Below are 26,618 nucleotides of genomic sequence, written 5' to 3'. Positions count from 1 at the left end.
AAACTGTCTTCCCGATTTCACAAGTCATCCCGGTGAAGATTTTCACCTTTGATTTTGCCTTTCGCTGTAAGTTATTTCGATAGAGGTATTCAGTCGAGAGTGTGCTGTCGGAGTAGCTATTCCAATGTCATTACATATACTCGCTTTTGGAATAGGTTGTACTATCGGATTATAGATAATACATTATTTTGATTTCATTAGTTATACCGATAGGGATTCCTTCTCCATTTTCCTTTTATTGCCATAGGTTTCCTCGATATTGATTTCTCAGTCATAAGTTCATAATTGAGATAGATCTCTCGACATTTTTCTATCTATTTATCATCGAGATAGTTTTAATGATCGGAACCCTGACAATGTGCTATTTCGACTTCATTGGTTATTTCGATGGACCTGCATAATGCATCCTCTTGTATTGGCATCATGTATTCCGAAATGTGTGTGTCGAGATAGCTTACTCTATCTGCATTACATAATACTACTCCGCCTTTGGTGGTTATTCCGATGGGCAATCAAGATTTCATGTTCGACATTGCTATCCTAATGTCCATGTTTAGCATTGATCTATTGGATTGGGTTAGCTATCCCGATATCGGTATCTAACATTGATTTATTAGATCGAAAAAGCTATTCCGATATATACATGAAATGTTGATTGGTGAAGGTTATTTTACTGATCTATTCACATAGGATTTAAGGCATAATGGAGATAATATGTGGGATTTTATACTAGGTAAAAGAAGATTTCTGTAGCTTCAACCTTTCACCATTTTAAATACAAGAGCTTGGTGATGACTGACATATCAGGGGTACTAAGTTTTATTATGAAATTTTGGGTTTACAACACATAGTACCAAAAACCACTTAAAGAAGCAACTGACATAGGACCACACAAGTCAAAATGAATCAGCTCTAGAATTTCTTTTGCTCTACTTTCACTAGAGTGAAAAGGACTTTTAATGTTCTTACCTAGAGCACATCCTTTGTAGACAGCATCATGATCTTGATTGAGCTTAGGAAGACCAATGACCTCCATGGAGGAAAGAGTTCTGAAATTTAGATGAGCAAATCTTTTATGCCACAGCTCATTAGAAGACACAGAATCATGTGCTAAGGCTTGAATAGGGCGAGCCGAAAATTTATATAGGCTATCATGACGAACACCAATTTCACGAGCTATCTTGATGCTAGTGTTCTTCTTCCATGCAAGAACTTTGCCTTCAGCAAATGCAACTTGATATCCTTTATCTTCCAATGCTGAAATAGAAATCAGATTTCTCTTGATTCTAGGAACAAATAGCACATCACTTAGATGAAAAGGAATTCCTGAATCTGAAAGGATGTGGTTCCAGCTCCTTTTACAAAATAACAAGCATCGTCACCAAAGATAACATGCAAATGAGAATCTTTTTCAATCAGATTAGATAGATGTTCACGATATCCAGTAATATGGCGAGAAGCTCCACTGTCAATCAGCCAAGTATTACTATCAGAGGGGACATTACTTGAAAGAGCAGAAATAAATAAGAAACCCTTTGAATTTCACTTGATTGTCTATGAGGAGAAGCATTTTCAACATTTGCGCAGCAACTTGATGCTTGGGCCTCAAAGGAAATTCTCTAGCAAAGTGACCAAATTTGTCACATCTGAAACACTAAACCCTTGAGAGATCCTTCCACTTCTTAGGTTCAGGAGCTGAATCAAAATTCCTATCTCTGTTCCTTTTGAAATTTCCTTTCCTTCCCTTTCTTTTAGAAGTATGAGCAGCAAGAACATGCTCTTCTTCATGGTTAGATTTTCTCCCAATACCTCTTGCTCTCAATCTGCATTCCTCTTGAATACAGTCAGCTCTCAATCGATCAAACTTGGGTAGTTCATTTCTTCCACTAATGCCTTGAATGAAAGATCCCCAAAAGTGAGGAAGGCCATTCATGGCCAGCATAACTAGGTCTTTATCCTCAATAGAATCTCTAATAGCATTGAGCTGATCCTTCTATTCTGTAATCTTCATAAATAAGGAAACAACGGATTCACCTCTAGCCATTTTAATATGAAGGGGTTGACGTCTCAAGGCTAGAGCTCTACTAGTGTTGTTGAATTCATACAAGCTTTGGAGGCACCCGAACATCTCTTTGGCTGAACCCAACTTGGATATAACAGGTACCGGATGATCCTTCACAAAATCAATAAGTATCTTTCTTGCCATGAAGTTATTCTTTCTCCATTGAACTTTCTTAGAGTCATCTGACGGTTCATCTACAACCGACTTCACAAAGTTGAGAAGATTATTCTCTTCAAGCACAATAAGGACTTTGAATTTCCATGAGGTATAATAGCTGCACCATCCAACCTGTCTTCAACTTTAAGTCCATTCACCATTGTTGAAAACTTCAAATAAACTAGCTAAGCTTAAGCAAAGAATATTTCAAAGCTAAGCGATCTGGTTTTGGATTTTTTCTTTAGACCCACTCTGATGCCATGTCAAAATTAAAACTAGAAAGTTAAACAACTCAAATATTTGAAACTAGAAAACTTAAGAGAACAAGATACACAAATATTTATCTTGGGAAAACCCTCCACCTGAGGGTGAAAAACCCAACCACACAAAATCAGATTTTATTGAATGCTCAAATTTGAGTACAAAATTCTCACACTTAACAAGCAATCATCTAACAATGATTAATAACACTTAAAACTTAGAAAACTGAGGACTTCTTAAAACTGCCCACAAATAAGATTGCTGAAGATGATATGAAACCAAATCTTTACACAGATGATCATCACTGAATATAAATAATTATAGCCCTTTTACTGAGACTTCATGCAATTCCTAGAAAACAATCCGTAATCATCAATAGAATACAACAAAATGGCTCAAGACGATGCAAGGTCAAGACAATATATATCGTCCCACGAAAATCTCCCACTTCACGGCTAATGATCACCAAATACATAAATATATTGAATGCCTTCAACTTTTCACACCCACGGCACAAGGCTAACACTTGAATAGAAGAAACACGACTCAACATAACTCATAGTGGAGGTAGATGGAAGGCCAAGTGCTAAAAGATAGATGGAAGCACTAAAACTGAGCTACTCAATGGATGCAATACAGGTAGGAGAGACACGACTGCTAGCACACAAGAGACTCTCACGAAGCCACTAGCTATACATACATGAGCGGTGGCAGTTATCAGAAAGAACGATAACCTTTCAACATACTTTGCAGTGATGAAATAAATCACAATGAACGTAGAGCTCAAAATAGCTGAGCAAAATAGACGAACTGAGAGGATGTGACAAGATGAAGAATCATCAACAAAAGGATTTTCACAATCATCACAGGAAATTTGGTCTCCTGAAGCTACAACATTAACACTTCTTAGCAATGCACCTAGTATAACCATGATCTTATTTCAAACAATACAATGTAAAAATCTTAGTTCATTGTTTGGAGGTGTCAATGGCAATCACTCAATCCTTAAGTTGCACTTGTAGCATAGCAAAGTCTTAAGTCACACTTTCAGGGGGTCAATGACTATGCCTAGAAGCTTATGTCACACTTTTGGGGGCTCAATGACTGCCCTCCGAAATTCTAACTTAGATTATTTACCCTTTGAAAGCAACTTGCCTTAGCTAAATTTCAACATTTCATATTAGAGCGAGCAAAGATGTGAATCATTCATTTCCTAAGCCTTGAGAACTAACTAACCTCACTTCGTCCATAGAGAGAGCCCTGAATTGATTACCTCTTAACCAATTAAAATACTACACGTCTTCCAAACAAAATGCTAATAGCTAAAAGACTCCACAACTAACCTAGAAAGCAGAAAAAAGTGGGGGTCCCCATTTGCAATGGGGTGATGTGTGAAAATATCACAATAGTTCCCCTTTTATGACATCAAATGAAAATATGCAATAAGACTGCAAAATGTTGTGTAACAAATAAAATCCCACACATCTTGACAAGGATTTGTGAATCGTCTCATGAAATCATGCTAATTCCTTGTAATCAATTAGATTCTAGTACGAGAAGATACATAATTATAAATAAGTTAAGATTGGGTTAAGATTAATCTTTTAAAAACAATAAGAGGTTGAGGGAATGCTTGAAATCAAACAAGTGCCTACTTAGGGCTACAAAGTCAAAGCCATACAATTTCGATTCACAACATCTAAACATATTTATGATGATCAATTGAACATTATCACTTTATAATAATGTGACTTGTGTTGCAGTGGATTTGGTCATCCCCTTTTTAAATTTCATTTACCCATTAAATGAAAAGGTTTAAGTCCTTATGAGTTTTTGACAACCTTACCTTAACTCCTAAGTTTGCATTGAGTCTTATTAAATCATTTAGAATTCTTTTAGCTTTGTTAGTCTTTGGAAGTAATTTTGAAACCATTGTCGAGCTTTGACTGGGTTTTCACAACCCTTTTGATACTCGACAAAGTCTTTAGAACCCGCTTATAGTCCTTTAACATGTCTTTTCTTTTAAAAAAAGTGCTTAAGTTTCCTTCAAGTCTCAGGTCAAAACTTGGTTTTGAGAACCACGTCGGGAGCTAACAAGGTTCTCGAAACCTCGTTTTCTTTCAAAAAGTTCCTTTCTCAAAGAAGAAAGTTGCAAAAAGTTTGAACTATTCCTTTGTTGTCATCTTGGAAACATGTTTTTAAAACCATTGTCAGACCCCAACAATGTTCTCACAACTTGCTTGGAGTCCAACACATAACTCAAAACTCTCTAATAGAGCTCTTGCCGTTCGAAAGGAAAGAAGATTGAAGACTTGACCAAAGGGAAAAGTGACTTTCAAAACTCTCTTCGAAGTCCAACAAGGTATCCACAACCTTGTTGGAGTCCGACATCCAACTCACAACCACACTTTCTTTCATGAAGTTCTCAAGGCAATTCAAGAGAAGAAAGGAAGAAAAGTGAAGCAAAGAAAGCATGAGGTTTCAAAACCTTTGTTGGGCCTCGACATGGTTTTGACAACCTATCAAAAAGACGCTCCTGCTTATTTCAAATGTTGCTTTGAACATTGGTGCTAAAAGAGCCAACCTACTTAGCATTGAATGTTGTCAAAGTTGAAGGGAAATTAATGCTAAGGCATTAAAAAGAAAAAAACAATTCAAACGAGTCATTATGCAAGCAATTCACATTGAAATATTGTGGAGGGTTCAAAAGAAAAGAGCAGAATTGCGAAACAAGAGGTATTGGTTATGAAAAAGAAGAAACACAAAAAGGTACCGTACGACAACAAATTGGTAAGTTCACAGTTCTCCTAGCTCTATAGTTGCAATCTCCACTTAAAAAGAGTATTATTCAAACAAAATCAATGGAGAAAATGTGTTTTCTTGATGTGATGCTGCTTGTTTTTTCCCCAAAATCAAAGGATTCTAGGTTTAGCTAAAATCTAGTTAAGATGAAGTATAAATATCTAGGATATGTACACTTGTTTTGTCTAACAAGCACAATGCCAAAAATAGGAGACACTTGACTAGGGAACGCTAATTTGAATGAATTTTGAGAATGGGTGAATAGAGAAAATAGAACTCCCATGACATAAAGAATGGTTGAGAGTGGGTTGTTGCAAGTAGTCGATATCCCTATAGCTGTACAATGGATAGACCTAGTCTTGGAATGTATCAATCACTATGATACAACTAGGGAGATTATAACAAACAATAATAATTTGCTCATTACTCTTACTAAAGCAACTATCAATGGTTATTTTCATCTGCTAGAGAGGGAGTTTTATGTAGACTTTGATTTTACATCATCACACCATCATTTTAGTAAAAAGAAAGGATATCATAGGAATTTAATTGCTAGGGAGTGGCTTGCTGTTCCAAAGAAGGGCAAATCCTAGTTGCCCAGGTGAGTACATAGGTCACACTTTATTGAAGAGATTTCATTAATTATTGTGTTACTACATAGGTTGAGTGGCAATGTGAATGCTCATAATTTTGAGGAATGGATATTTTTCTTGTCTAGATCATTATTGTTGGTGAACAATACCTAGATTGGGCAACACCTATCAATGCCGGGTTGCATAACATGATTTCCAGCTTTCCTTTGAACAAATTTTTCTACATGTCCTCATATCTCTTCTATGCCCTAGCTCGTACTAGGTAGTGGCCAAGACTTCACCTTGTGGGGATATATGATTATAATATTCAGATTTATGACTACTATGATCAATTGTAGATAAAGAAAATCTATAAAAAGTTTAGGGGGTCGAATGATGCATTCACTGTGAGGTTAGTCAAAGAGCTGCAAGGAGACTTAGGTCAAAGGATTTGTACAAAGAGAGCTGCATCATCCATGAATAAGATGAAAAACTTATCTAGAGTAATAAGGAATAGATTGGTGGGCCAATTGAACAAGGTATGAAAATAATTGAAAACTTTAACTCTTGGAATGATGTCAAGAGCTTGAATGATAGGATTGATAAATTGATAAGTGATTGTAAGGAAAAGCAAGAACATAACAAACAAGACCTTCCCGAGTTGTGAACTATGGAGAAAATTCAAGATCAAGTGCTGATAAAAGAGAATTGGAACCTCAAACAATCCTGCATATAAGAAGGTGGATTCATTCAGAAGAACACTTGAAGGAATGCCTAGAAGAAATAATGAAGCAAGGAAGCAAGTAATAGATATAAAGTTTGAAGATATACATTATTTGAAGACATACCAGGTTTATCTTTCCATCCAGAGGATTGTTGATTTTGTAACTAGGTGAGAAAATAAATAGGATTCGGATTGCCTTAAGGCATCATCCAAATCCTTATAGGGCAGGGTCCTATCTATTGTATCTAATGTGTAAATCAAATAGGGCTGGCCCCCTTATATATCCTCCACGCCAAACATAAAGAAACTCATGTTTCATTATAGGGCCGACCCTATATTGAAATGTACTAAGTTAAAGCCTCACTCCAAACGTGTGGACCTATCCACATCGTTGTTATATGCAAAATGATTTTAGCGCCCAAGGATAAATGGGCCGACCTAAAGATAAGTAAGAAGATGAACCTCTTATATATTTCAACTACTTGCAAGGTTAAAAGAAACAAATACATAGCGAATACATTCGCCCTCAGCAGTGATCAGCGATGCCATCTACAGTCAGCGAATATATCCTAAGGACAGCGAATGCACTTCTATGCATAGCGAACTCATTCCAAGGTTAGCGAACCTTGTTCTAGGGTCAGCGAACCTGAATTAAGGTGCAGCGAATCACCTTACAGAGACAGTGAACTTCCTTGTGGCAGCAAACAAGTGTATCATAGATAAGTTCTTTCATGTTGTGTATGCCCTAGTTTGAAGACACAATACCACTGTGCATAGCCTGCTGGTTCTAAATGCTTCAAGTGTTGAAGCCGAATCGTACTGTCTGATTATTGCCTAATCAGATCTAAGGATCTGTTGTCGCTGGGTTTTTCCTCCTAGAGGGAGGTTTCCCAGGGTACTTGTGTCTTTGTGTTCATTTTGCTTATCTCTATTTATCTGCAAACAACTAATTAGGAGCTAATTCTGATTTCTGGGTTCTTATATTAATCTAAAAGGCTAATTTTAACAAGGATGACCCAGGAAGTGTGAGTGGCATACAAGATAGTTTCAAGAAGAACATCGTTGCCAATTTGGATCAACAATGGGCAATTTTAATCTGAATGCTATGAAAAAGATCTCCATTTTTCCTTTTAGTGGAAATTTGATCAACAAGTGGGCAATTTAGATCAACAAGTGGGCAATTTTCCATTTCTTCATTTTTCATTCAACACTTGATCTCCACGAGTGGAAATTCGACCCCTAGAAGGAAACTAGGAAGTTTAGATTTCCATCTTGTCAAAGGGTGGAAATTCATGGTGGACAAGGAAATTCCACTCTTCCTTTTCACTTCTACTTGCAAATTTTCCTTAGGAGTGGAAAATTGACCATGACAAGGAAATTTTGTTTTTTTGCACTGTGCTGAAGCAAACCTTATCACTTAACACTTGATTTTGGCCATCCTAAAAAGGGTGGGAAAATGACCCCTATGAGGAAATATTGGTTTCACTTACCTTGACATCTTTCCTAACAACTTTGCAACATGACAACATTTGACAATTTTTTTACAGCCTCTAGCAATTTGTCCTCAAACTCAATCCTAACACTCTACTATGGATTCCGGACTCAAACCCACCCCAATGACAAGACACATCCCTCTCATAAACAAAGGTTAAAGACCACGAGCACTGCCAAGTTAGGACAACTAAACAAAACGACTACCCTAAAAGCGAAAAGTGGGGGTTCCCATTTGTAATGGGGTGATGTGTGAAAACGTCACAACAACACTAAAGATCAGATGGTATGAAGTGCTTAACCATATATTAGATCATAGGACACTAACCTAGGGTTTGAACAAATGAATCTTGTCATCATTCAAATCTAACCCCCGCTTCAGATTTCAGCACATAAGTGACTAAGTCCCTTTGTGTAAACAACTTCACAATGGACAACTGAGGTATCCACATGTCAAGATCTGACTATCAAAGACTTGGGAAAAATTAAATTTTGTTCTAGATGTTTCATTTCCTTTCAAGATAGATGAGTTCGCATCAACACTACTTTGTTGTGGTGATGGGGATTTCACTCTTGGTCATATTCCTACAGCTGTCTCGCATGCTCTCCATCAGGAGTTTTCCTTAACCCCTTGAATGGCAATTGCCTTATTGATATCACAGTTGTTTGGGTTACGGAGGAGATGATTTTTATGGTGTTGGATTTTATGTTACAGCAGATTATGAAATCCTACATCCCATATTTGATTTGTCTTTATAAATTTGTAATTCTCATGCTAACATCCCAACTACCCAGCTCACATCTTATTCTGAAGTTCATCTTTCTAAACTTATATATTGGTAATTTCTATTTCCCTTTGTCATTGGTTGTGGGTTCAATTCATAGCCACCTGATAAGAAGTCTCATTGCAGCCCCATGGAGGGGGCTTTCCGAAATTGTCTCAGAAGGTGGTGCTGCATAAAAGCATTAGCCTTCTGCAGAGAAATTGTTCAATGTATAGTCTGATTGCCAAGGCTGTGTATAAGTGGGGGCACTTATAATCAAGATAATCCAGGTTCAATTCAATGATGTGATTTCTATCTGTTGTAATGCAATTCTTGTATGGCGTGGTGTCTATAGTTAAGGGCTCTGCTGTTCAGAATAAGATTTTTTGTATAAATTATTTTTCGTGGGGATATCAATAGCTGAACCATGATCCATCTATTGCAGAGAAAAATTCTATATTGCTGTCATTTTGCACTAAAAAGGTAGATAACTTTAGTCCCTTCTCCAGCAATTGCTGGAAATCTCTCCTAAACAGGAATTGTTCCTTTTTTGTTGGGTACATTCCTTTTGTACATCTGGAATTCATAACCTTTCATGGACCACCGGCAGCTTAAAAGTTTGAGTGGTATAGCCATCCATAGAATCTGTGTTTTGGTTGTATGATAAAGTTACGGGTCACATTGCCTTCTTGATTTAATTTCTGGTGCTATTTGTGGCTTCACCATTACTGAGAGATATACACAGCTATGGTAAGATCACATCATTTCTTTTCTTCTGTCTGTTGTTGGTTGACCAGCAACAAATTTCTTATTTAATGGAAAGGAAAAAATATATTATTATGTCAATTTCAGGCCACCATCCAATTTGGTGACTGGCATTACCCTCCCAATTTGGTGACAGATGACAATTTAAACCTAGGCCAAATTGAGACATTGAAAACCCAAACAATGTTTTATACTACTAACAGGAAAAGGATTTGTATGGTGAACATTCACACAACTTGCGCTAAAATTAAATCCCAGGAAACTCAAATCTATCTGGAAGTTATTCAAATATATTGAATACCAATCCAAAAAGAGGATACATGGAGCTTCATATCAGTTACTGATGAAATTGTTTGTGCTGGTTGAAGCTGTTCTCTGTCTCATTCATAGCCTGTCTTCAAACTCTTCATCCTTGGGTATGTGTTTCTCTGAATTCCAGGACCTGCCTCTCAAGTTTTGATATCTAGAGAGAGAGCCGGACCTTTCTTATCATCAAGCCTATCCATTCAGTGAGAAACACTACTCATCTGACAGACCTTTCTATCCAAAATTCTCTGCAGAATCTCTTGAGCTCTCTAATGAGTCCTATATCAACTTTCCCCTTTACCAGCAACTTCTCCAAATTCTTCTGTTTGGTAAATTACCGAATTCACATAGTAAATTTAATATATCAATTTGAATTTAAAGTTTCACTTAGGTTTTCCAGTCTCCTTACGCTAGCCTTAGTATTGAAAGATCTTGATGAAGTAAGTCTTTGTTGTATAAGGATGTCAGAATTCAGTTAGATGCTTCCACATTAGCATTTTCAATTAATCCTTCTCAGCTTCTCCATGGAAACATAAAGAGAGCTTAATGGCCTTATAGCTTCCTGAACAAGGACACTTTTTAAAAATCTCACACTTTGAGCGATAATGCTTTGAATGATATGAATAAAATGAGCTTCACGAGGATTAATGCTCGCTTCTGCTATGCCCCATAAAAATCTTCAGTTTGTCTAAACTCCAGTTGATATCTTAATTAGTCACATGGTATAACTCCACATTATTTATTTGTGGCACGCTTTAAACTGTGTTTCAAACTGCTAACAGAATGTTTTGATTTTGTTTATAACTTCATAACCCTTTTTGATTATATGCTTTTGTGAATGGACTTGCCATTATTTATGATTAATGCAGTCTCTGGAGTCCACAATACTAATAACCATCTTTTATTATCTTCTCTAGCTAAATACAGTCCTTTTAAAATTGCATGTGTGTCAGCTAAGTTTTTGTCTCAAGCATTATTTAATTTTGATGTGCTGTCACTTTTGGCTTTCTCTGGTTTTCCTTTTTCTGCTCTATATGAAAAATATTTTGAGAAATAATCTTAATAATTGGTTGATCTATGGGGAAAATATAGTGTCTTGAAAAACAGATAAGGTGGATTTGGTTACAGTATGAAGATTAATGAGCTCACGGAGTCATATGTGTGTGTCTTCTAGCTAAAGGTGTTTAAACCTAACATGTGTGGGTCATACTCTTGAACCCTAATCTCAAAATCCCAAGTGAAATGTCCTTTAAGGCATAAATTTCTAATTTTGAGTTTGCTTCTTCTAACTAGTGTTGGCATTTAACTTTTGTGATTCTGTTTCAACAGATAATGTGGTCGAACTATTCTCTGGCTCTGGAAATGGAATGTCAGGACTTGCAGATGGGGACCTAACAAAAGCTAAGTTTAAACATCCAAAGTCATTCACATCTGATGCTAAGGGAAATATTTATGTGGCTGATCATGCAAACTTTGTGATTCGTAAAATCAGCAAATCAGGTACCATATCATGCTATTATTCTATTCCTTATTATGTGAAATTAGAAATCAGCAAATCAGGTACCATAGCATGTAATTTTTATATTCCTTATTGTGTGAAATTAGATTTTATAATCCTCCCCAATGAATATAGATTGAATTGTGTTAGGCATGAAATCAGGGCTCTGTATTTGGGGAGGGAAAGAATATGGGGTATTACTATAAAGGGTGTAATAGTGAGTTGTCATTTAAATTGTAACTTTTTTACTAGAAATGGAATGCACTGTCAGGTTCCTAAACCTACTTCTTGAGAAGCAGGTGTCGCTTAGGCTGTTTCTGTCCTGCGACAAACAGATTCCCACGATATGCAGAGACTATTATAAGTGAAACCAATTCAGTGAATTACACACTGATCATTTAATCTTTTACCGATGATAATTGCCTTTTGATCTGACAACCTGAGTTCTCCATCGAGATGAACTTATGTTCAACCAGTTTCCTATTGAGCTGTTTCAACAGTTTTTGGTTTGTATATCTTATGTTTTATATTCTGTCTAAAGAATGTTACTATCTGATGAAACTGAACGTTTCTGGAAGCCAAGGCTGTTTTCCTCTGGGAAGATTGTTTGTTGGTGTCATCTTTCTACATTTAGTTGTGTCTATCAATCTTATGCTCTCAGATCATTGATATGTACTTCTATTCCTCAGTCTCCCACTGGGGTGTTTCTCAGATTCTCTGATAATTCATTAATATTATATATTGAGATTGAAGGAAAAAATTTAAAGTATGTGGCAACCAAGCTTGTACGAAGATATTATTTGTTTATCTTCTCAGCATGGAATCTGAATATGTTATCAATGTTGACTTATAATATACTTTCATTATGATGATAGGTAAAATTCAATTGCCTACAATAGTCTATGGCTAGTATGCTGTTAGTCCTTGGGTTGCCTTATATGTAAGTAAAGTGGATCGATGGCTGTCTTCTATGTTCATTTAACTTGGAGATGGATGCTTTTCAGTAGGCCAGAAGAGGTCCGAAGCATGTTTTGAAAAAGATAATTTAAAAAAAAATATGGTTATACTGCAGTACTCTATAACATTATTCATTATTCATATACTGAAAAAGTGGAAGATTCATTTTTTCTCTTGAGAATGCCCCACCCTGGTGTTTAGCTTTTTTAGTAAGAAGACAAGTTGAATTCCTGGCTGGGACTTTACATCTTAAATTAGGATAGGCTAAGTTGTTAACATATCCACATTCAGAGTAATTGAAGGGCCATTTCTCAGTGGAATTTTTATGTTGATGAATAATATATATGTGCATGAATGTTTGTAGATGAATAACGCTCAGTCACAGACATATACATATACTAGCATACCTTAAATACACCAATCTAAAAGATGTTGAAAGATATTTGTATTGAGGTACCTATATTTAATTTGTTATACAGGTTAGATAGGTTCCTTGAGATTGATATCTTTTATCATAAATATACATTTTTTTTAGCTTAATATACTTGGGTTAGGCTCCCAGGGGCTGCAAAAAAAAGAGATGCCTAACTGCAGATTTAGAGTTCACTAGATCCATTCGCAATTTGGGCAGATTATTCTGCCAAAAAATCTCATCAGAAGAAGCAAACTACCGATTATTTCTGAGATGCCCCTGCCTAATTTTATTTAAGTGCCAAGTAAAATAAATCATTAACTGCAAAGTGAAATGTTGGGTGGTAGCAGGTAAGAGTGAAGCCCTCCAAAGTAAGTAAATATGATGCTTAAATTTAAAAGGAAAGATACCTTTGGTTTCATTGGGGAGTGGTTAAGCTATAACAAACTGAAATTAAATTGAAGTTTAATTTTTCAAAAGTCGGGGCATTATGAAGAGTTTTGTCTATGGAGAAAAGAAGGTATATAAGAGAACTCAAAAGGGAGAAGGAAGCATCATTCAATACATTTTATATATCTAATTATTACTCCTTGTGGAGAGTGGTCTGTGGTTCAGCAACCTGGGGACACAAGTACTTAAGGTCTGAAATTAGAGGACAAAACCCCCCTAATTTCCATTGCTAAGTTTGTGGATGAGAAACCCCAATTCAGGTAGATTTGGAGACATTTGGAAGAAATTTCAGCAAGGATAAATTACTGCAGATTTGGGGTAATGAATAACAGATATAAAAGAAAATCTAAATATTATATCTAAATTAAAATAAACTGTTAAACCTGCAGTCTTTTAAGTTGATATCGCATTTATAATTAGTTGTGCTGCTATAATTGTGTCTTAGATTTTATTATTTAAAGAAAAATAAGAAAAATAAAAAAGAGACTACAATTTCTAATATTGACCCCAGCTGACTAAAGAAATATCCTTAGTCTATTAATACGTTAGAGAAAATTTTCTTTAAATTGGAGGATTTAAGGGTCATCTGATGCCTATTCTGAGAAGAATTCTTCTTCCTTATAAGATTGGCTCAATCCAATCATCCTTTGAAGCATCCGAAGATTTGTATTTAGAGATTTTTGAAGGCATCATCTCTCCTCAAAGAGTCTCGATCACCTAACTTGAGATTGTCATCATGCTTGGTGAAGCTATAGTATTCAAGGCATTTTTACCATGCTCAAAACAAAGTGAAGCCTTATCTAGAGCAAGATCTAAAGTAGCATGAACTTTTGGTACCAATAGATGGGAGGAAGGAACTTTAAGAAGAAAGTCCTTTGTCCCCCTTGAAATTGAAAAAGGGGAGACAAAAGCATGATAAACCAATCAATTTGGAACAATCAAATGATAGTGAGGTTTTGCATAGCCCATCAAGAAGGTTTAAGAGGAACCTTGAAACCTTGAAAATTAGAGTGAGTACCTAGAGTTTTGGATTATTTTTGGCTATATTGAGAGGCAATATATCTATGGGCACATTTTCTACACCTAAAATTTGATTTTCTCATAATCTACAGATTATCTCCAAATATTGTCCCTAGGCTTAAGATTAATTTCTTTAGGAAACTTCTTTGAAAGATCCATCTCCACACACAGTCAATTAAAGGTGGTATAAGTTTTGTTATTTGTCTGTTTTGCAACACGTACAAACTTTCCTAGGGAATTTTCAACGGCTGTTAAGCCAGAAGGCAGCCAATTTTGCAGCAGTTGATATGGTAATCTTACTGAAATATGGGAAGTAGAAAAAGACCTCCACGGCTTGATACTCAATAGGTTCTCTTATTTTCCACAGACCCGAATGCAAAATATATTTGATATTTTTGATAAATTCAAACTCAATGATAAAATAGCCTCTAGTACATGGATAAATATATATTTAATCCTCCAAGGATTTCTTGTAGGACAAAGAAAGCCACCTGTGTGGATTGGACTAATTTGGGCCAAAAATTGAAGAATTTATAGGCAAAGAGTGTGATCCAACAGAAAACCTCTCTTTTGGCTACATCTAAATCCATTTTAATTTTTCAAGTATAAATGTCTTGCTTAAAATTAATAACCCAGCCTTTAGCTAGACTCGTGGAATTCACATTATGATGCTTCTTGTTATGCCTTGCAAAAAGGGACTGACTTGCAATGGTGGAGACCTTGGTGGCCAATTCATTGTTGCAAGAGCAATCAAAAGTCTCGCTGATCTCCCTTAAACTCTAGTGGTTTGCTTTCTTGGTCATATGAGAAGGGTTGTAGGAAGAAAACACAATCCCTCTAGATAGCTTTTGATGCCTAGGGACAAAAGTGGAAGTTGAAGAAAGACATAAAAGAGAGGGAGAAACCTTATGAGATCATTGCTAATGCCAAGGCAAGCATCGTCCAATAGGTCCATGTCATTCCCCTTGTCATGGTTATGTAGGCCTCCCAATCTCTTGCCAACCATGCAAGCGAAGAGTTAGGAAATTTCTTTTCAAGAGTGGGTGTCAATGATTTTTTTAATTTTTCCAAAATGGTAGAGGAAGGGCATCAAGAAGAAGATAAATGCTTTCGTGTGTTAGCTAGTGCAAACATTGTGAAGCAAGGCATACAAATTGTTTTTTTTTTGATAGGTGAATGCTTTTTGACTAGAGCTATGAACCAGTGAGGTAACATTTTTGATTGACTTCATCCTTAGTTGTTGGGATTAACCCCAGACCAGTTGTTGGGATTAACCTCAAGAAGAGCATAATGATCCACCAGAGCGTATGAATCCCACTGATATACCTAGTGACATTTTTGTTAGCAAAACGATGCCACTTTGGGTAAGAAACACCATTCAAGAAGCTGAAAGATTTGCAGCTCCTAGTGGTACCTACCGAGAAACCAAGAGATTTCAAGTATTCTCCAACTACGTTGCATTGATGTGCAATCTCATTGAGTCTGAGCCATGCAATGTTGAAGAAGCCTTGAACCATCATACCTGGAAGCTTGCTATGGATGAAGAGTATCGGTCAATCATCAAGAATGATGTTTGGGACATTGTGCCTAAAACCAAAGGTAAATCTGTTGTTTCCTCTAAATGGTTATTCAAAATTAAACAAAATGCTGATGGTAGTATTGTAAAATATAAGGCTAGATTTGTAGCTTGTGGTTTTTCTCAAAAGGAAGGCATAGACTATGAAGAAACATTTGCTCATGTTGCTAGATATACGTCTATTAGAACTATAATAGCTATTGCTGCAGCTAGAGGTTGGAAGCTACATCAAATGGATGTTAAGACTACCTTCCTTAATGGTGTCATTGAGGAAGAAGTCTATATTGAACAACTTGAGGGTTATGAGATTCAGGATAGAGAAACTCATGTGTGCAGATTGAAGAAAGCTCTATATGGCATCAAACAGGCCCCTCGTGCTTGGTATGAAAGAATTGATAAGTACTTGTTAAGTTTAGGATTTTGTAAAAATGATGCTGACTCTAACATCTACTTTAAGATATCTAATGATGAAATGCTAATTCTAGTTCTATATGTGGATGATTTATTTCTTACTGGTAAAGATGAACTTATCATTAGATGTAAGAAAGAATTAGCTTCAAAATTTGAAATGAAGGACTTAGGTCTAATGCATTATTTTCTAGGTCTAGAAGTATGGCAAAGATCTAACGAAAATTTTCTAAGTCAAGGAAAGTATACTATTGATATTTTGAAAAGATTTAGAATGATGGATTGTAAACCTATGTCTACTCCTATGGAATCTAACTTAAAGAAGTTAAGTGTTTCTGCAGCTAACTCTGATTTTGAAGATCCATCAGAGTACAGGCAGTTGATTGGATCATTAATGTATCTAGTTAACACTAGACCAAACATATGCTATGCAGTGAATGCTCTCAGCCAGTTCATGAACATGGCCAAACATGTTCATCTTGTTGCAGCCAAACACATCCTAAGATACTTGCAAGACACAGTTGGTTATGGGCTGAAGTATCCACTTAACACTTCAATATCATTGGAAGGTGTTGTGCGTTGCACATGCCCCCTGTCGCCGACAGGGTCCCCCTTTCCGTGGTTTGAGTTTTTTGATCGTCATCCCGAGAATCGAATCAGAGTTTCTCGTGTCTCCTCGAGCGAGTTTGTGATCAGTCCGTAAGCTGATCAACGTTGGAGTAATGAACCAATGAGCCCTTTTGACTGATCTGGCTTTCGGGCGTAAATACCGAGAGTTTGTTCCAAAATTTCAAAACTTAACGCAATACGAGCATCTTTTCGGACTTCAGGTCCGAACTTGGCGAAAGTCAAGATCAACAAAGTTAAGTTTTAAAACGTTGTGCACTCCCCCCTTTTTGGATGTAAGCATCCGAAGGTGAAAATTCAAAAAAATTTGAAAGCATAAGGTGGCAATCGCATTCCGGACCCTAGGTCCGAAATTTCCAAAAAATTAAAGTTTCAAAACATAACACTGCCCAACAACGTTTTCGGACCTTAGGTCCGAATTTTAGTGAAGGTTAAGTTTAAAACACAGTGCAATAGTATACTTCGGACCCCCGCGTCCGAATATCGACCAGAGACAAAGTTAAAGTTTTTTTTTAGCAACGTCAAAAAACCACGTTTCGGACCCCCGCGTCCGAATATCGACCAGAGGCGAAGTTGAAGTTTTAAAAAAGAAAAAAAAAAAAACGCACATCACCGCATTTCGGACCCTAAGCTCCGAAAAGGGCAAAGAAAAGTTAAAGCATTGCGCGAACATCGCATTTCGGACCCTAAGCTCCGAAAAAGGGAAAGTAAAGTTTTAAAAGTTTTTAAGCATTGTGCGAACATCGCATTTCGGACCCTAAGCTCCGAAAAAGGCAAAGAGAAGTTTTAAAGCATTGTGCGAACACCGCATTTCGGACCCTAAGCTCCGAAAAAGGGAAAGTAAAGTTTTAAAAGTTTTTAAGCATTGTGCGAACATCGCATTTCGGACCCTAAGCTCCGAAAAAGGCAAAGAGAAGTTTTAAAGCATTGTGCGAACATCGCATTTCGGACCCTAAGCTCCGAAAAAGGCAAAGAGAAGTTTTAAAGCATTGTGCGAACATCGCATTTCGGACCCTAAGCTCCGAAAAAGGCAAAGTGAAGTTTTAAAAGTTAAAGCATTGTGCGAACATCGCATTTCGGACCTGTTGTGACGTTTTCACACATCGCCCCATTGCAAATGGGGACCCATGTTTTTTCTGCTCGTTTTGTTCGTTTTCGCTTTGCTTTTTCTAGGGTTTTGTTAGTTTGTTAGTTGTCTGGATTTAGGGTCAAGCCTTAGGGTTCTAATTACCGTCTTTTCGGACCAAAATCCAGTCGTTTTGAGGGCTTTTGAGTTTCCTTTTCTAGAATGCAAATTTTGAATGAAATAAATTCGCCAAAATGGTCTAATTTTCAATTGGAATGTTCATGCAAAGCTTAAACTTGTCTAAATGATGACCGTCAATGTGAATTTTTGTCTGATTGAATATTTTGACCAAATTTTGACTTTTTTGAAGTTTGATCCTGGGCATTGGAATTGATTTGTTTTCGCCTCGTGAAGTGTTAAAATGTGAAAAATCTTGTTATTTTGGCCTGTAGAAGAAAATCGCTCCTGTCCCTCAGTGAAGGAGAGGAGCTCAATCTCAAATATCTCATCATTCTTGCAGAGTCCAGACAAATTTTACGTTTGAAGTGATGGAGAACGGCGAGATCTTTCCATTGAATATAAATTGAAGATTTTCATGAGCACAGAAATGCCTCCAGGAGGAAAATCGCTCCTGTCCCTCAGTGAAGGACCGGAGCTACAATTCAAATTTCGTCTTGTCCTTGCAAGATTTTGAAAGTTTAATGATTTGAGGACGTCCGAAGGAAGATACTTTGCCAAATGAATATAATTTGATATGCAAAAACGAAGGAGAATGACCTATATTGACCATATCGCTCCTGTCCCTCTCCAAGGGACCAGGGCGAGGTACCTTGTAGCTCTCGTCCCTCTCCCAGGGACCAGAGCGATTTCCTTCATTATGCAAAATCCAGACAAAGGTCAAGGCAAGTTTACGTTCAAAAACAAGGAAAAACATGAGATAAATGCGTTGAATATAAATTGAAGATTTTTGGGACGTCCATAACAGTGCTAATTGCCTAAATCGCTCCTGTCCCTCAGTGAAGGACCGGAGCTACAAATCCAATTTTGCTTTGTCCTTGCAAGATTTTAACATCTTGACAATGTGAAAAGGTCCAAAGAGGTACATTTTATCAAATGAATATAACTTGAAGTGCTGTCGGGGAGATCACATGGATAACCAAGTCCGGCTTGAGTGAGGTCCTGATCCTGAAATTTGGCTAAGTCTGGAATGTCCTGATCCTGAAATTTGACTAAGTCTGGAAACTGAAAAACCTCCAAAAACTAGATTTTGCAATATAACTCCTGGAGGTCTGAAACCACTCTCAAACATCCTGAAAGTATATATGGAATATAACTTAAAATTGTCCTCGTCGAGAGTGCGAAAAGTCAAATTTCGCTCGTGTCCTTCTCCAAGGGTCCACAGCGAAATGCGCTCGTGTCCCTCTCCAAGGGACCAAGGTGAATCGCTCGTGTCCCCCACCAAGGGACCAGAGCGAAAATGCTTAGTTGAGCCATTCCTGACCTTGTTCGGACGAATCGAGACATCAAAGGCATGGTGAAGGACGAAATGAGCATGATAGAGCATCTAGACTTGATCAAAAACAATGAAATGATGAAGTTTTTGCCTAGAGGGTCAATTTCGCTCCTGTCCCTCACTGAAGGACCAGAGCGAAGTTCTTCATAAGGTACGATCTGGGCAAAGATCAAGCAAATTTTATGTTCGAAGGCAAGAAAGGAGGTCAATCGAACCCGTTGAAGACAAATTGAAGATTATCAAACGTCAACAAAGGACCAAAATGCTGAAGTTCGCTCCTGTCCCTCAGGAAGGGACCAGAGCGATTTTTGTTGTAGATGATTTTCTCGCCAAATTTCAACCGATCTCAAGGCATGAATGAATGAAAGGAGGCATTGCGAATCCGTTGAATATAATTTTCGAAGGTGATGAAGTGAAATGAGGTCCACAAGAGCAAAATCGCTCCTGTCCCTCAGTCAGGGACCAGGGCGATGAGGTACGTATCTTCCCACTTTTTCATTTTTGGGCGCTAAACAAACATTTTTTAAATTTATTTAAATGCTAAAAAAAAAAAATCGATATTTAATTAAAAGCATTTAAATAGCGCATGGTATGTATTTATTAATTATTTTTTGCCTTTGTAAAAAATCGAAATTTATTAATTAAAAATAAAGGCATTTAATAATTAATTATTAATTTAATAAAAATCAAAAGGGAGCGCTTGGGTTTATTTTGTCAAGGTCGGCCTTTATTATTTATTAAAAAAATCGTTTAATTTGCCTTATTAATTATCAAGTCGGCCTAAGGTCAATATGAAGGTGAGCGCCTATAAAGGAAGGTGTTTATTTCATTTTCACATCATCATTTATCATCTCTCATATGCAATTTGGAGAAGGCAAAGGAGAAATGCGATTTGGAGTATACAAAGGAAGGCGCCAAGATCAGTCAAGGGGAGGAGCGAATTTCAAAGGGAGAAGTGCGAAGTTGTGTTCAAGGAGGTGCGAATTTATATCCAAAGGAAGGCGTTAGTACTATCCAAGGAAGTGCGAATTGTCCAAGGCATTGGAGATCACGTCAATGACATATCAAAGATGGCGAAATTGCTAACTTGAAGAAAAGATCACGTCCAAGGCTTGAAGGGTGGCGAAGTTGATAAGAGGAACGTTCTTTTGAAGATCACATCAAGACTATCGAATTTCAAATTTTGCCTAGGCAAATTCCTTTATTTTGCATTTTAGAGTTAGCTCTCAAGTAAGGTATGGCAAGATCTCTTGTTTTAATTTCGAATTTTGATTGTCATTGCCTTAATTTTGAATTTTGGAATTTTGTTTTTCCTTAGCTCAGTCTTTTTTAGGAAATGATTAATAAAGGACTTATCATTAAGTTTCCTAAAATTTGCTCTCTAATTTATGTTATGTATTGCAAAATCTTGTTACTAATTTTGAAATGTTGTGTAGGCATCAAATGGAGGTCTCTTCAAGGAAAATCAAGCCGGATCAAGGACGGTCTTCGCCAGGACGATCAAGCCAAGACATGGGCGACCTCTTTCAATCCAGCGTTCCAAGGCGAGGTACATCGTCATCCTGCACATCAAGGACAAAAGGAGTTAGAACAAGAGTTAATTAAAGATAGCCTCTCAACGACATCAAATTGAATATCTAGCAAGCTTCAAGTGTCAGATGAGGTGGCGTCCTAGTCATCATTTCTCCAATCAGTGAAGTCCATCTCAGCATGTCCAGATTCAATGTACTTAACTCATGGAAGGTGGCACAAACTCCGATGTACCTACCCCGGCTATCCATTGGTCGATTTTTCTAAAAGGGACATGTGTCCAAGCAATACAATTTTATCATTGGTCAAGCATTAAATGTTATGTAATGGTTGTAACAAACCCTAATTAGGGTTTTCATTGTAAAATCTTGGCCATTGATCTTGAATTGATCTAAGCCATCAAATTGTATTGTGGGCACTATATAAGCCCAGGCATTTCATTTTGTAAAGGTGGAATTTTAGAGGATTAGAGAGAGTTGTAAATAGTTGAAAGTAGTTAGAGAGTAGAATAGGAGGACAAGGCAAGAAATTGTTGCCATTGATTGTAAACAAACTCCATTTTCATTGAAGTAATGGTGAAATATGTCGTTTTCTTGCAATTTGCATGGTTTCTTGTTGAAGTCTTCAATCTTAGATGGTAGATAATTAGATGAATGGAGGAAGTGTGATTGATTGATGGTGGAATTCGTACATCCATACTACTAGCAGTTTGTTGATTGCAAACTTGCCTTGCGTAGTCAACTGGAATCATTCAGCCTAAGCTCAATTCCAATTTGTTGCCTCTTCATTGATATGCATCAACTTGGATGGTATCTATGCCTGCGGTGATGATTTGAACATCATAAAGCTCCCTTAGAAGATCGCACTAGTCTTGTGTAGATGTTCCATTGATGTCAAAACAAGATCTAGTTAGAGTTTCACCAAAAATCAAGTCATTGCTCCTACATTCTTCGTATTAAGATTAGATCCTCTCTTCGCCCTTATCCTTTTTCCATTTTTTTTAATCTAAGTTAGTAAGAGCCTGTGTCCAGCAAAGCAGATCGGAAGTTCAATGTAAGTCCCCTTGTGATTCCAGCAAATCACATCATACCACTGGAGCTTGTCCACACGTGGAGACCCCACTAAAAGAACCTTGGAGTCTACCTAACTGATCCTTTACGCGAATCTTCAGCAGTTAGAGACTATTTTCTCAAGAGAGGATAAGATGCCTAATGGTATTTTATTCTGTGTATGATTGTGTACAAAACACACGTCAACAGGACCCTAAGCTCCGAAAGGGCAAAGTGAAAGTTTAAAAACCAAACAGGGCGCGATTATCGTTTTCGGACCCTAAGCCTCGAGCGCCGGCGAAAGTCGAGGAAATTAACACTGTGCGATCGCATTTCGGACTTTAGGTCCGAACCAAAACGAGGGCAAAGCCGAGTTTAAAATCCAACGCATCTCCTCTTCGGGCTAAAGATCCGAACTTTGGCACGCGAAGGCACAGTTTGTAACACAAGGCCAGGGCAAGCAGAAAACGCAGAAAACGAAGTCCTAAAAGAAAGCGAAGTTTTAGCGTAGAAGGCACAGTTTTGACAGCGCAAACCACACCCCTTACCCCAGGTCCGAAGTCCGCGAAGGCTAAATCAAGAAGCCTCCAATTTGTCAAAATTCAAAGAATGCGATTCAAAATTTGAAAGAACTCTTAAATCCGAAAACAAGGAGGTAAGACACCGCATCATCCTCCCATCAACCATTTAAAATTCAGGTTGTTAGGCACAGAACCATGTGAAATTGATAAATCCTCTTTCATCCTCCAAACCGCGAAAATTTAAACAGGAAGGATAACCGTTGGGATTCAAATTTTGCAGGATCATCCGCTCGCCCCGCGCACCAAGGTCGGGCAATCACCTATCATTCGCTCCAATCAGGTAAGTACGCCTTATCGCGTACGGTCATTTAAAATGTATGAATCAAATAGGCAAAATACGCAAAATTTGAAATGCTTAGAGTCTGCATCTCCGTCATTCGAACATCCAAAATTTAGGATTCATACCCGAGGTTCGACCGGAAACTGCATCTCTTTTCAAAATTCTCATGTTTTGCCTTTGTTAAAACTAATCCAAAAAATTCGAGAGTAAGAATGCTTAGTCATAAATCTTCAGGAATATGATGCTGTAGAAGTTAATCAGATTGTTAGCCCAGAGTGATATTTAAACTAATCTCGGTCTGTTGAAACACTTCTGTTATTATCTAACCCGCATCGTCATTCTCGTGTCACCTTGTAATCCGTGTCTGGCTGTGCAGGATAAATGCCTAAATCAGCGGCAGAATCATCAAAAACACCCGCTGCAGCAGAAACCTCACGAGCATCCAAATCAGACATCCCACGGAAAGTTGAAAGAATGAAGTATCAGTATCAGAGGGGAGGGTTAAGAGAGTCAAAGGTCCAGAGTATCTGGGACAACATTGGTGACACCGACCTTGGCCACATTGATATTCAGGATTTCAGGGATCGGGTCTTCTCACCCAATGCATATGGCAGGCCTAGGCAAATGCTGGAAAGTGGCATCGCCCAAGCAGCAGGTTTTCCTCCAGCAATCCAGAACTATGAGTTAGTAGTGGAAGCTGCTCGGCATTACGAGCCAAAGTCCAGATTAGTGCTTCTGGAAGATATCACTATTGCCGACTTCTCCCCTGAGGCTATCGGCGATGCATTTGATATCCCCTTTCCAAATAATCCCATAGCTACAACAATGGACAAGGCACAGGGGGCGTATGATATGAACCCAGCTCGATGCAGGGCACTAATTAACGAAGAATGGTTCAAAGAAAAAAGGCCTTCAAGCACCAGGATTGTGAAAAAGACCCCCAGAAGTGACTTTCATAATGAACATGGTGATATGGTCACCTTACTTAGCCGAGTCATGGGACTCCCTAAGTCCAACTACTTTGAAGAATGGATGTTCTATTTTACAGAACAGGTCTTTGCCGGAAAGTCTAAGTTTGACTGGGCTCAGATCATAAGTGATAACATCCACGCTCAGCTGATTGATCTTGAGACAAAGAAGTATTTCACCATGACCTCCTATTTGGTCTATATGTTCGCAAAGAACCAGCCACTGCCAGGATTAATAATGAAAGGTGAGATCGGGAATGGGCCTGGTCAGGTAAAGGTTTATGATTGCTACCCGCAGCTGCACTACCAGGATATAGCTCAAAGGGAAAAGAGCAGCCCGGCTTACGCGGTTGGACAGTACGAACGTGTCAACGACGCCTTCACAATGCGCCTAGTCAGGCTAATGCAGGGAGGGTTACACATAAGGCTCTCGGAGCAAGCTACCATTTTAGTGCAGAGGTATGGGGCCTGGTTTATTCAGTTCCCAAGATTCTCCTACATCCGAATTGCTGGCTTCGAAGGTGCCCCCCTTCGACTTCCGCGGTACCCAACCGATAAAGTAGTCCTCATGGAAGTGGCAAGGCAATCACGCCCTGCCGGCATATTATTACGAGAAAGCAAGCAGGCTGGATTCGCATTTCCAATGATCATAGGCAACCATGATGTCCAATTGAGAACTCCCACCCTAGCAGAAGAGTCCCTTGCAGAGCTAGCCTCTTATGGCCTACAGGAACATTTCCCAAGAAAATGTTTCGATCATGACAATTTGGCAAAGAGAGCTTACGGTAGGCGCTACAGAGCAAAGGAGTCAATTGAAGATTACTGGAAAAATTGCTCCGATGACTACGAAGTCAGGCGACGGGAATATTCTAGATTGAGTGTGCAGCAAATGCGACTCTTTGAGTACCGTCGGGTCCCGGATCAGCTCACAGACTCGGGGAATTGTCTCCAAGTCCGGGAATTCGAAGTAGTGAGGCATCTCTTGCCAGGCGTTGATTGGTCTCAAGACCCAATCACGGATTTCGAAGCAGTCATGGCAGCCCCGGCAAGATACACAGATCAATGGTTACAACACCAGATCGAGAGGCTAGTCCATGAAGGGGTCCAGTTTACTTACCATCTGATGGGCAATTTCGACTCTCAGTCTTCCGAAGATGAAAGGACATCAGCTGAAAAACCAGAGAAAAGGAAGAAAACTAAGGCTTGCAGAGGGACTCGGACGTCCAAGAGAACAAGGAGGGAGAAGATTCCCATAAGAAGGCCAGAGACCACTTCATCTTCAGACCCCAGTTCGCCCGATGGTGCCATAGATTTGGATTGCATACCTGCTCCGCCTTCCCAGAGCGACATAGAGGCATTCCAAGCCAATGATCCTCCTGCTCCAGATATGCCGGACACCGAGCAAAAGGGCCCCAATCCGACTAAGCCGGGTGCCCAGATAGAGGAAGGAGAAATCCCATCCACCCAGGGGATCGAAGTGCATGAACCTACCCAGCAGAGCCGCCATGAATTACTACTCCTCCATGCAGCCAAGGACGACTCAACTGTCGAAGGGGAACAAAGAACAGACGAGATCCATGAGCTCGAGGGAACCAAGGAGCCACCATCACAGGAAGATATCAGACAATTATTCAGTGAGATAGGGGAGAACTCAGATGCAAACAAAGAGCTTCCTCCTTCTTCCACCCCTCCGATGGCGGGACAGCTGTTAATTTGTGATCAGCCAGTTGAAAGTATGGGAGCACAAGGTGCTAACTTAACCCTATCCTCAACCCAGACAGTGCCTCAAGAGTGGCTGATCGCCAGAGCTCAGCGTAGGGCCGCCACCAAGGCGCCCATCGACCTTGAAGACATCTTCTCACGAATGGATCAAACAAAAGCAAAAGGGAACAAGAAACCGAGAACGTACTCTAAGATAACCAAGGATGGGCAAAGGAACCGCACTCTTCATATTGCTACCCCGCCCGTAAACAAGCTAGCAGATCAAATAACCCTGGCAGATTATAGCATTACGACTGTCCCCATCGGACGAGCTACAAAAGAGCAAGAAAAGGAGGAATTTAAGGAGTCGGTGCAAAACATACTCAGACAGCTCGAGGAAATCACGGCTGAAAAGGACATGTATCGGGCCCGTGCTGAACAAGCCGAGGGATACATCGATAAGCTCCTACGGCCACTACACAACCCCTCTGAATCCCATATTCCCCCAATGGCATTGGCGCAGAGGACCACAACTGAATTTGAAGGAATCCGGGATACCGCAAAGGCCGTTAAGGAATGGGTGCAAGACATCAAGAAAAAGGGAGAACAGATCCTCAAAGAAGTAAAGGAAATGGCTCTCCATCGAGAGCTCACTCTCGTCAGGTTGTTAGAAGTAAAGAGAGAATCCCTCCACATGCATGAAGTAGCGGCCTCTACCCTTCCCCTCCTAAGAGCTCTTTTCTGGACACATACACAAATTCCCACACTGCCTGACATCTTGAGTCCCCATAGCATCAGTGTTCTCAAGGAATGGTATTGGACCGTCACCATGAAGAACGATGCCCAGGAAATTATTGACAAAGAAAATGACGCGTGTGAGGCGATTCTGGGGAACATGCAAGAACTAGGCAAGACCATCCTCCGATCAATGGTTTCGGGGTGGATAAATGACCTGTCCGACAGTGTAATCCGGCCGGATTGGGAGGGAAGATTGGGAGCAGATAAGGCTTCTTATTCCATTGAAGACTTAAGTTTTGCTGGTCAGTTCCATTCAGACATATTATGCTTCGAGCGTAATC

The 26,618-nt window shown here is 38.7% G+C and overlaps 1 protein-coding gene across 4 annotated transcripts in view; it reads left to right on the top strand.

Annotated features, from left to right (window-relative positions):
* The window catches only part of LOC131036384 (uncharacterized), an 84,674-nt gene that overhangs the window by 13,870 nt on the left and 44,186 nt on the right, over nucleotides 1-26,618 (top strand). For 2 of the 4 annotated variants that reach the window (XM_059221809.1, XM_059221808.1), the window contains exon 3: nucleotides 11,233-11,463. In XM_059221809.1, coding sequence (XP_059077792.1) covers nucleotides 11,233-11,463 — 231 coding nt within the window. The remainder of the gene's footprint in view (nucleotides 1-11,232; nucleotides 11,464-26,618) is intronic. The other 2 variants (XM_057968256.2, XM_057968257.2) reach the window with 1 other exon arrangement.

This window comes from Cryptomeria japonica, chromosome 5 (genome assembly GCF_030272615.1).
Source record: "Cryptomeria japonica chromosome 5, Sugi_1.0, whole genome shotgun sequence".
NCBI classification, from domain to species: Eukaryota; Viridiplantae; Streptophyta; class Pinopsida; order Cupressales; family Cupressaceae; genus Cryptomeria; species Cryptomeria japonica.
The sequence above is the reverse complement of the archived record's forward strand: the minus strand, read 5'-3'. Positions and strand labels throughout refer to the sequence as shown.